Source organism: Mastomys coucha, unplaced genomic scaffold (assembly GCF_008632895.1).
Source record: "Mastomys coucha isolate ucsf_1 unplaced genomic scaffold, UCSF_Mcou_1 pScaffold1, whole genome shotgun sequence".
NCBI classification, from domain to species: Eukaryota; Metazoa; Chordata; class Mammalia; order Rodentia; family Muridae; genus Mastomys; species Mastomys coucha.
This window is the reverse complement of record NW_022196891.1, coordinates 90,241,832-90,254,206: the sequence shown is the minus strand read 5'-3', so window position 1 is coordinate 90,254,206 and position 12,375 is coordinate 90,241,832. Positions and strand designations below refer to the sequence as shown.

The following is a 12,375-nucleotide window of genomic DNA, read 5'->3' as shown; positions in this document are numbered from 1 at the left end:
GAAGCTAACATTTATTTTGGAATATTTACACAAGCAGATTTTTGAAAGTCAATGAAAACAGGAGCCAAAGAAGAGAAAGAAACCATTCAGGAGTCTTCTTTGTTTCCTAGGCCTAAACTCTGACTTTCTTTTTGAACTTTATGCTTTTTGGTATTCACTGGGGACAGCTTATCATAATATTGAATTTCAGTCATAGACACCCACTTCTCCCTCTTAGGACTATCACAGACACTCCCACTATGCTATGGTATCCTCTCTTCTACTAGTTGTGGACTTTGTTTTGGAATTTTTCAAAATTGCCGTTGATCTACCTCCAGCAGGTATTCCCATTTAGCAGAGTGACCATGTAACATGAAAACTATTTTCTGCTCTAGAGTTATTAACATTACTACTTTATAATAACTACATTTTTCTTACCTTACCTTTCATATTAACAAATGCAGATTTGTAAAGACCATATTAGATCGTGCTGACTTTAGAATTAAAGCCTGACTCTACCCAGAAAGTGTGTTCATTTATAACACTGCTTTTAAAAATTAGGGACCCAAACTAGTATGAGCAAATGATTTAAACTGGGGATTAATCTAAAACTACATCTAGAAGTTAGAGTCTAAATAGGTTAAGGTGATTTGGGGTAGTTGGCAGCATAAACAGGAAATGTTTAAAGTTTTTCCTTATGTACAGTAAGTAGCAGAGTCTACAGAAGAACTTAAAGATTGTGATCACTTTCGTGGATAAACATGGGAAAAGAATATCTAGATGAGATGAAATGTAAGACTTGCAGTTTTTCAGTGTCTGACCATGAAGAAATCAGTGAAGCTTATAATGTGGAAGTGATAAAGTGAATTTTAAAAGGAACTCTTACAAGAACTAAATCATGGGTTTAATTCTATCTTTGATACCTGTAAGTACTTTGATGGTGCATTTTCTCTTCCATAAGCATGTAGGAAAGTAATATGTTATGATTTTCCTCCCTGTCTCAAAAATATCCTAGTTATGTAGTGGGCACATTCACAATTGTGTGTCCATTCATATACAAACACATGAAGGTACACAATCACAGCAATGTGTGCCCCACACTCCTGTTTTCTTATCTTTCTTTTACCACTGTCCTACACTTAAAAGTTGACCTTCTGAATGTTCTTAATGTTATTAAGTAGAGGACAGTGCCATATTTGTCTTGTTCTTACATGGAATTGCCTGAGGTGACTGATGCTGATAACTGAAGTGTGTTAGTATTATTAATGTATGTATTAATTTCATGCTGCTAAGATGATTATTTCAAGACCTGTTACCAAGCTCTTATTACCTCCAAATACAATTTTTATGAAGTTGACTTTATTTAAACTACCTTAAAGCACTCAAAAGCAAGTTTTTTTTTTCAAGACAGGGTTTCTCTGTGCAGCCCTGGCTGTCCTGGAACCCACTCTATAGACCAGGCTGGCTTCGAACTCAGAAATCCACCTGTCTCTGCCTCCCAAGTGCTGGGATTAAAGGCATGTGCCACCACTGCCCGGCTATTTTTTGTATAAGTGAAAAAAAATTCATTTTAACTTTGTTTTTGCTTTTGAGAGAGAGAAGGTTTCTTTGTGTAACCCTGGTTGTCTTGAAACTAGCTCTGTAGACCAGGCTGGACTCAAACTCACAGAGATCCACCTGCCTCTGCCTCCCAAACTCTGGGATTAAAGGCATATGCTGCCTCTACCCGGCTCATTTTAACTTCTTAATATAACTTCATTATTAAGTGCAGTGTTTGAATTTTAACACTAACTAGCAATCTTGAGAAAATTTAACCACTAGAGTTTTACTTCGTTTGTACTATAAAATAATGAGCTAGCTATGTTTGTTTTCAAGTTCTAGTCTTGTATGTTAGTTGTGTGATTTCAAAAATAAGTACTTTGACAGATTAGAAGTTACCAGCTAACTAAGTTTAAGATGTAATAATTATTTAACTAGCTTTTGAGGTAAAATGAATACTTACCAAAGGGCAGGTGAGAGATAGCTCACTGGGTAAGGATTCTTGCTACCATGCCTAACGACCTGAGTTCAATTTCCAGAACCCACATAGTGGAATGAGAGTACACGCTCCCACACATTATCCTCTGACTGTCATATGTGCACTGTGGCAAAATGCATGTTCAGGGACACAATACACAAACCTAATAAATGAATAAGTAAATATAAAAAAAGATACATATTTTTTAAAATGATAGTTTTTCTTGTCATTCCATAGGGTTGTTGTTTGTTTCTTTGTTTTGTTACTACTAAGCATTGTAAAAACTGCTGTTAGGATTAGGAACATTAAATAAAATAACCAATTTATATTGAATATATGGAGAGTTTAGTTTTAAGGATTTATTTTTATTTATTTATTTTGAAATAATGTGGAGAGAGAATGAGAGAGAGTAAGCTTGTGTGTGTGTCCACGTGCATGTGCTTGTGTGCGTGTGTGTGTGTGTGTGTGTGTGTGTGTGTGTGTGTGTGTGAATTTGAATGTATTTGTCCATAAAGGCCAGAAGAGGACATCAGGTCCCCTGGAATTGCAGTTAAAGGTACTTAGGATTTACCAGACATGGGCCCCAGAAACTGAACTTTGGTCCTCTACAAGAACTGAATATAATTTTACTTGCTGAGGCATCTCTTCAACCCAAGAGAATCTTGCTTTTTAATAATAGCTGTCAAAAAGTGCAATCTGGTTCTATGAGTAACGTATGTAACTCAAACTTAAATTATAACTGTTACATTTAGAGACTATGGTTTAATTATTGTATAGAAGAAATAGTTCAAGTAACCTATAAAAACATTATAGACTTTAATATAAATTATGGTTATTGTTATCATTTGATTTTTCTAGTATCTTGAAATAGTACATTAAAATTGAGTGAATTCTCACTCCTTTGACTAATGTCTTCTCAGTTCTAAAAGATATATTCATTGGTATATTTCACTCAGATTACTGTTTTCACCACTTATTCTACTGCTGCAAATATCAAAGTAGTCTTTATAGAGTCTATACCATGCCATTGTATATGCATACCACAAAGTTGCAGCATTTGTCACTATCTTAGCAGATATATCCAACAATTCTTCTTGGTATATAACCAGGAAAAAGGCATGCATACGTGTATTTAAAGAGACATACTTAAAAAGGCCTGTAGCAATATTAATACAAACCTAAACTCAAGGCAGTCCAAATGTTTATGAACTGAAGTTTGTGTATGTATTAATATACACAGACTTGCGTGCATACTTATGTGTATTTAAACACAGTGGAATTTTGTATAGCAGTGAAAGTGAGTGAATCACAATTAATACAGTATACAAGTAATAATCACAAATGTACTGGAAATAGTAAGACTCAAAATGCCTGTTCAGCAATTCATATGTATACTATAAGCAGATGAAGCATCCTTACTGTCAGAACTCAGGAGAGTTCATCTTTTGTAGATTTAGCAGTGCTTATGAGTAGACTCGGAACTGGTGGCTCACTGCTATGTCTGGCTTTGGTTTGCTGTAACTCAGGTGCATGCGCTGTGCTAACTGCATAGGGTTTTTTAGATGTGTGTACTTTCCTGTATTTGTGTTTTCCTGACCACTAAGTAGGGATATGAAAAATGAGATTAGGATAAAAAACTTCCAAAGAAGTAAGAGGTTTTTTTTTGGGCAGGAGGGAGGGCACAGGGCTGAAATATTATTATTTTTATCATGGCGTCTATTAGAAACGTTGGTCTTCTTAGAAATTTGGGTAGCTGAGGATGGGGAAGGGCCACACTTCCCTTTACAGCTTATATAATATAACTGATGCTTGCACAGAGTTGGCGTTTGAAGTCACTGACTTGCATATGTTAGAGCTCAGGAACAAAGCGTGTCCTCCCTCACTATGCTTCCTTCCAGGTGATAGGAATGCTGATATAGTTTCCTTCTCTCCTTTCCAACTGGACTAGCCTATTGGATAAAGGAAGTGTCTTTATTCCAAAAATTATAAAGTCTTCACTTCTGGATTATTAAGGAAAAATCAGTCTGTTATATTTTCACTAGCCTTCAAGAAAATAATTAGAGAGCTTTTTTCTAAGATCATTTTTAGGTAACTGTTTAGCATGGTTCTTTGTTATAGTCAAATTGGGGTCATTTTCTGCATTTTTGGTTGCTAATAAACTTTTTTTTTTTAAATAGGTGGAGAGAGAACTTGTGGAGTACATGAACTTATCTGTATTAGAAAAGGTAGGCCAATCCTCTACATGGATATTTAAATACTAAATGGGTGCTTCCTAGGATTTAGTAAATTTTAGTATGATAATTTGGATATATAAGGCATATAATTTAATAGATGTCAGCTCTCATCTGTATATTATAAACTTGAGCATACCTTGAATACATGATGCTTATTATATATCTACTGAGGGTTACTTATTTCATTTTGGTGGACTAATAAAGTCTGGTTTCGATCTTTTTTACAAAAAATTTTTTAATATGAGTAGGCAGAGAACAGAGGGTTTGATTTCTGTTCCCTTTCAGAATTTGGATGCTGGGTGCTTTGGGTCTATAATTGGCTTCTGTTCTGTTACTGTACCCCGTCAGAGAGATATGAGCAATTGGCTGAAATTGAAATTGGGAATATTTACAAAGATCACACAACCCCATGACATCCACAACTGTCTGTGCTTCCTTAGAAGGAGCTGCCTGGTAACTAGGCATCTCAACAAAATGTTCCAGGTGTTAGGTGGGAGGCAAGGAGCCAGGTGTTCTCTAGGTTTTAGGAAACCTTGGGGCATCCCAGTTCATTAGGGGCGATCACAGATCTGAGCCCTCCTTCATTCCCTGACTGCTTATGCCTGTGTCTAAGCAAGGAGCATTTCCTTCCTCTCTTCAACTGAGCTGATCTTCCTGAGTCTGGCCAGAAGCCCAAAACCCACCCTGACCTTTCACCTTGAGGAGGATGTAACAGTTGTCTGTGACCCATGATATGACTGTCATGCCAGTGAAATGTCAGTTACTTTCACTCTTGACAACTCTGGAAAAATCCTTAGCTGCTTTGGAATTGAAAACAATTTTTTTTAAACCTTCTTAGGTGAATACATAAGATTATTGCTGGTGTGGTTGTTGCTAATTAGTTTGTAGGTCACTGCCTGTAGTTGCTGTCATTTAAAGATAATCTTCTTTCTTTATTAACATGTAGGTTATTGTGTCTTTCCTTTGGTACTGGAAAGGCAGAAACTGAAATCAATTTTCTTGATTTGTGCATCTCCCAAAAATGGGGAAGAGCAAAATTGTTTATTTTTTTATGTAAATATTTTTACTCTTGTGTTACATTTTATTTTGTGTATTAAATATTTTAATCCTATTGAGAGTTTTAAATACTTTTATAGATGTTATCCCACTAAAATTTTTGAAGCCTTATTTGATGGGGCAGCAAAAGATGCTATACAGATCATTTGGAATCACACTTGATCATAGCCCAAAGGCTAAGAAGCAGTTCAGTTGGGATCAAAAGCAACTGAAGCAGTAGTCAGCTAAAGAAGGATTCAAGCCAAGACTAGAGACAGCTAGAAGGAAGTGAGTGGAGCATAGAGGACTCTGTAAGAGCACTAGGGAAAAGCTATCAGGACAGCTGATGATCTGAATAGACCACTTAGCTTGCTGAATGGTCTTCCTCTTAGCTAGGGTAGTGTGCAGAGTCTTGCTCACATCACTCTGTCTTAAACTAGCCTTCCCCTTCTCTTTGTACAGTGCAATCTTCATTCTGTGCTTATTTACTTATAAGGTCTCAGATAGCTCAGGGTGGCCTTGAGCTTAACAATGTAGCAAAGAAAGATTATGAACTGCTCTACCTCCACTGATCAAGAGTTAGGATTGCAGTGTGTGTTGGTGCCATGCCTGAAATTTTATGGATTGCTGGGGATTGAACCTAGGGCTTCATGTATGTTAAGCAAGTACCCTACTGCTGAGGTACATTCTTAGCTCAGTGAACATTTAAAATAACTATTCACATTGTAGTTCTTGAAAAATATTTAGATCTGTATCTATTTCCTCAGGATTTATTAGTATCCTATTCTAAATGTTTCATAACTGTTTAAGACTGAAGGCTAACACTTCTTCATTTTAAGCTAGACTTACAGAGACAATAACATATGAAGGTTATATAAAGGAGAAACATTGAAATCAGTGCCAGTTATTCTTATGAAATGACATCAAATCAACCCTTACCTTTTTTTTTTTTTTTTTGTGGCAGGTGCTATATATCCCACACTGGCCTTCAGCTTACTGGGTGTCTGGTGCTGCCCTTAAATTTCTAAAATTTCTACCTCCACCTTCCAGTGCTGGGATTTCAGGAATGTGCTACCATGCTCAGTTCAACCCTGGGTTTTCTTCTCATGTGTACATTCTGTCTTTTGCTGGCTTCTCTCTTTGTCTGCAGCACAGAGTATCTGAGGGTGCAGCCTCTGACTAATTCACCATCCTTCCCTTCTATTGGTTTTTAACTAGTTTTCCTGTTTCAAATGCTCCTTGAATGAAGACAGTGTGGATGGCCTTTAAATCCTTGCTCTTTCATCTCACATCTCAGTCTTTTTATTTGGATGTCTATAGAATAGCAGACTGACTCATCCTGAAGACACGTGGTAATTTCTTAAGTGACCTTCACCTTCCAACAAGCCCATCCAGCTCAGCTCAGCTAAGTAGCACTGCTCCCCTAGTTGCTGAGGTCCTAACTTACGAACCCTCCCGTGTTTCTCTTAGTCTCTTCTCCCCCACTTGTACTATGTAGTTGTCAGTTGTACTTGGAGTGTGTTTTGAATCCATCTTTTCCTCCTGTTTTGTTGCTGTCATTGTAGCTTTGAATATTTTCCTTTGTTTAGAACACTAGGGTTTTTTTTCCTCACTTAAGTGCTTACTTTCTTATACTAAGCATTAGTGATTTTTAAAAGTATAAATTAGCCAGATCACTCTAATTTATGAAATTCTGTGGATTTCTGTTGTACTGGGAGAAAAATCAAGGTGCCTCCTCACCTGGTCCACGAGGCAGATTTCAAGTCCAGTGTGTCTTCTACACACCATCAGCTCAGAGGTATAAAGTATCTGTATAAAAAATATATATGAGAACTTACTCCTGGAGACCTGTGAGTGGAGGGGCTCTCAAAAGGAATATGACTTTTAAGATTAGAAGGCCTTGATTATATATATGTTAGAAATTGCAAAATTTCTTATCTTGTATATGGTACTTGTCTTATTTATTTATTTATTTTTTGTTATGGTGATAAAATACTCTCGGGAAAGCAGCTTGAGGGGAAAAGGGCTAATTTTGGTTCACAGTTCCATGTATAGGCCTTCATGGCTAGGAAGTCATGGAGACAGGAGCTTGAAACATCTGGTTGCATTGCATATGCTATCAGAAAACAGGAGATGACTAATGTACCAGCTGGCTTTCTCCTTTTTATGCAGTCTAGGACCCAAGCTCAGGAAATGGTGATGTCCAATATTAGTGTGGGTCCTTTTACATCAGCTAAGCTAATCAAGATAATCTCTTACAGGTCTGTCCAGAGGCTGACCAAAATATTCTAGGTGCCCTACTTCTGAGATCCATTCCTGCCATAAAGGAGATCTGTTTGCTTGCTTTCTCTTAAGTTACCACCTGCCAATTTATAATAAAGTATTTTCAACCTCAAAATAAACTAAACTAAATAACTCTCTCACAAAGTGTGCCTGAAATCTTATATCCTAAGTGATTCCTAGGTGTCAGTGAAAATAACCATTACAATACCCTTGTGCACTCTCACCAGAAGTACATGAATTCTGTGTCTGTTAGCATTGCCTTTTGGATACATTTTGTTGGTATTGCTGCTGTTAATCTGGTGTTAGAAAAATATAGTTCAGTGTCATTTGGATTTTCATTTTTCTTAGGAGAATGCAGTGTCTGAGCTCTGTTTACAGAGTATATTAATGATCTGAAAGATACCAGAGGAACCTGCTGCTTCAGAAGTGTCTACCTACCGCTCTATAGCTTCTCATCCTTTAATAGTTGATAAATTAGGGTCTATATAATCTTTGAAATATATTATATTGAAAGAGAAAGGTCTTCTAGCATTGTCACCTAAATATATCACCACAGTATATTAGATTATTTTGCTTCCAATTGTGAGAAAAAAGAATTATGGACCTGGAGCATGAGACCCAGGACGAAAGGTATGCTATAGACAAGGATGGGAGGGTGGTGAAAAGCTAGCCTGGGACAATCTAGGACAGTGTCCAGAATAGGCAGATCCAAGATGCCAAGGGCAGGCTATTTATAGAACACCAAAGACAAAGTGCATCTATTTTATAGTGTAGCTGTGAGCTATGTGGTGTTCTCTCTGTTTTATCCCAAGTGTAGAGAACACCTACACCTGTTTTATCCCAAGTGTAGAGTCCCACCCTATTCTTCTTTTGAAGTGGGATAAACAAAGGAGGGTGAGAAATGAAGAGAAAGGCTATTTAGTAATACTGTCTGCTGTATATGCAGAATGTGAACCCTTCTATCTCTCTTACACGAAGACTCTATATTGTAAGTTCAGGCTTTCTTTTTTTCTTTCTCTTCCCACCCCATTTCTCCCCCTCTCATGTATTCTGTGTGCACATGTATGTGCAGGTATATGTGGAGGTCAGAGGTCCGTGTTAGGTATTTTCTTGTATTACTCTCTGCTTTATTTTTTGAGACAAGATTTCTTATTGAACATGGAGCTTGCTGATTTGTCTAAGCTAGCTGGACAGCATGCCCTGGGGATTTTTGCTTGTCTCCACCTCCCTAGCATTAGGATTGTAGGCATTTCCTACCATGTTCAGTTTTCATGTGGGTGCTGGAGATCTAAATGAGTGTCCTCATGCCTGGCAGGATAGGCACTTTATTATCTTAGCTGTCTCTCCAACCCCTCCTTTTTTCCTTTTAAATTGGCTTGTATGTTTACTTTATTGTATCTTCTTTCTGATAGTCATTTACTCTTTGACGAAAGAGATGGTAGAACTGGATTCTAGTACCTTACAAAAAGCAGCAGTGGCAGACAGAGCCAGTTTTAGAAAACTACTGTGTATATCCAGCTCTTTCCTTCTGTAGGGGGTGGAAATGAAAAGTATGTTGAAGGCCTGAAGGTTATGAAGTAGAGGATGGGGTTCTCCTGTTACTTTTCTTGTATATGTTGATATTTAACATTTTACCATTTGTCTAATTGTGGGCACTGTTGTAAGTGCTGGGAATTTTGTGGTTATATAAATAACAAATGTTCTCACTGCCTGTGGCTTCAAATGCTTGGGCTAATAGGATATAGACAATAAACAAATTCAAAATATCTGTAATTGCTGTGAAAACAGAATACAATGATGTTAGTGGGGGTACAGAAGTCACTTGTTACATTTTGGACATGCTGACTTCTAGCTGCTCACTAAACATTGATTGATGATGTCAGAAAGGCATTTGGATATCAAAATCTAGAAATTAGGGTAGGAAATGGGAAATTGAGAGTGGGGAGGATATGGTCTGGAGACCCAGGATGCCAGTAGAGGTCACTCTTAAATTGGGTTGTGTAGAAAGGAAAAGATGGCCAAGTGCAGGCATGACTTTGACTTACCTAAAAATGAAAACACATTAATGTGCAGGCTGACTTTGAAGGCAATAGTTGATTGCCTTAGTAAATTTAATTTAAAAAGACATTAATGGTTGCATTAGGGATAATTTAATTTTTCAATGACTTAACCAAAAGCAGATTTTCTTACGGAAATATTTGTTTTATTGCTTATAATAGTTTTTTTTTTTTTTTTGAGGTTTGTGTTAAGGTTTTGACAGAATAAACAAGGTATAACATGTGCCCTGAGCCACAGCTGAAGTGTTCTCTTTGTCAGGAGACTTAGAAGGGTTAGCTTGTGTTAGAACTGTAGCTACAGCAAATCCAAACTGAGAAACAAAATTAAGTTTGTTAGCTGTCTTTTTTCCTGCCTGTTTTCATATCCTAAGGTTTCTCTTTCTGTTCCTTTGTTTTTAAATGTTTAGACATCTGTGCTTTGGCTGTGGGAGGTCATTTCATGAGTGGCTTTGGAATGGGTTTCCATACTTCTTGTTGTTTCTTAGCTGGATGAACTCAGCATGTTGTTGCCTGGCTCATTATACCACATGGTTCTTATCTGAATGTAGATTGGGATAGCAGTATTGTGTTTCACATCTGGTTTGTGAGTTTTAAACGAGTTAATATATATTAATGCATAAACTAGCTAATGCCTATAATTGACTGAGAAAGCAAAAAAAAACTTATTAACAACGTTATAACTGTTTAGTAATAATGAAATAATACGTCATTATTTCATCTTCCCATACATTTCTTTGCCTTGGTATAGTTGAATTTCAGTTTTCGTTAAGTTTCAGAGTTGCAATTAATAGTTTTTGTAATAAAGCTGTTTATACTTCAATTATATTTATGTACAACCTCACTTCTCTTAAAATACCTTTTCTTTCCTGTCCATATCTCAACTCCATAGTCACCAGAGCTTAGAATCCATGTTGATTTTTGTCAGATTTTTTCTTCTCTTTCCACCTTATTCCTCTTCAGTAGCATGTGTCCTTAAGTAGGCTGTTTTGCTTCCCTAAGTGTTGGTTGTTTTTGGTTGCTGTGATAAAATATCTTAACTATAGGATACTTAGGAAAGAGTTATTTTGGCTTGTGGTTCCAGAGGGCAAGATGTCCATAATGGTCGGGAAAACATGGCAGCAGGGTCAGGAAGTTAAAAGGAGAAGTGGAAGCTGGGTGAGGCTGTATATCTTTCAAGTCCCACCCTAGTGATACACTTACTTCAGCAAGGTTCCATGTCCTAAAAGTTCTACAGCACCTCAAAACAGAGCTACCAGATAGGGAGCCAGTGTTCAAATATGTGGGCTTCTGAGGATACACTTCTAACTTAAACAAGGACACTAGGAACTGGTCATCTTATTAGATCACTTAATGTATAGTTAGTTAGCTGCTATACTCAGCAAACCCGAGACTCAAGTGCAGAGAGGTTTCTGAGAACTTGAAGTCAGCTAGCTGTTTGTGCTGACCACAGGGCGCTTCTGTCGTAGTGCTAGTCTAGACGCTTGGCATCTGTGGCTCTGGCATCTCTAACATGTGGCTTTGGAGGCTACAGTGTTCCTCGTCAAGCAGGCACTGTGGAGGGAAGAAAAGGAAAGGGGTCTTTCTCAGAGCCTTTTATGGGCCAGCTGGAGGCAGTACACAGTCCTTAATAGTCTTTTGCCTCCAGTAATTCAGTTGAATGACTACATCTCCTTCATAGCAGGCTGAGAATGTTAGGAAGCCAGTGAGCCTGGGAGGTACACCAGGTTGTATTCTATGGTTTACAGCAGACCACCTTAACAAAATGCCCATTGGTTGTTGTTTTATGTACTGTGTATATGTTAATGATGGCTCAGTGGACAAATTTCCTGTACTAGTAGCTGAGTAACTTAAAGTTATGGCTTCATTGTGAATTTAAGAGCTCTGTGAAACATGTAATAGGGATTTTGATATATTTTGTTTTTGTAAGGAGGGGTTGGAAAATTTTCTGATTTTTGACTAAAATTTGCTTCTCTAAAGATTTTCTTATAAGGAAATAAAACAAAAGAAGTCAAGTTTTTATTCCTAAACATGATCATTTATAGCCCTGTTGGACTATAAATAACCAGTGCCCCTTGTTATCTTCTATAGCAGAACAGTGAAAAAAGAATAGGTCTTAGAAGCCATAAAATATACACACCCTTCTAAAATAGCCATAAATTCTGAGCCAGGTGTGGTGGCACACATTTATCCTAGCATCCAGGAGGCAAAGGCAGGCAGATCTCTGTGACTTTGAGGTTAGCCTGGTCTATGGAACAAGTTCTAGGCCATCTAGGGATACGTAGTGAGAACCTGTCAGGAAAGAAAACAAAAATAAACTTAAACACAACCATAAAATCTGACTAGATGTAAATTGGAAGGTCTTTTTAAGGGCAAATGAAGAAGCAGATGCCAATGCCTCTTAAGCCAGAGGTTCCCAACCTACCTAATGCTGCGACCCTTCAGTGCAGTTCCTCATGTTATGTTGACTCCCCAGCCATAAGCTTATTTTTGTTGCTACTCCATATCTGTAATTTTGCTACTGTTAGGAATCACAATGCATATATTTTTGGAAGTAGAGGTTTTCCAAAGGAGTCATGGCCTACATGTTGAGAATCATTGCTTAAAGCTATCTTATACTTTGAAATTCTTTCTCTGTGCTTCACATTCTGATCTACTTTAAGACAATGTGTGTGTGTGTGTGTGTGTGCGCGCGCATGCGTGCGTGAGAGAGAGAGAGGGAGGGAGAGAGAGAGAGAGAGAGAGAGAGAGAGAGAGAGAGAGAGAGAGAGAG

At 37.5% G+C, this 12,375-nt stretch overlaps 1 protein-coding gene across 2 annotated transcripts in view; it reads left to right on the top strand.

Annotated features, from left to right (window-relative positions):
* The window catches only part of Syt14 (synaptotagmin 14), a 145,889-nt gene that overhangs the window by 4,740 nt on the left and 128,774 nt on the right, over nt 1-12,375 (top strand). For both annotated transcript variants that reach the window (XM_031339457.1, XM_031339450.1), the window contains exon 2: nt 4,174-4,221. In XM_031339457.1, the coding sequence (XP_031195317.1) occupies nt 4,174-4,221 (48 nt within the window). The remainder of the gene's footprint in view (nt 1-4,173; nt 4,222-12,375) is intronic.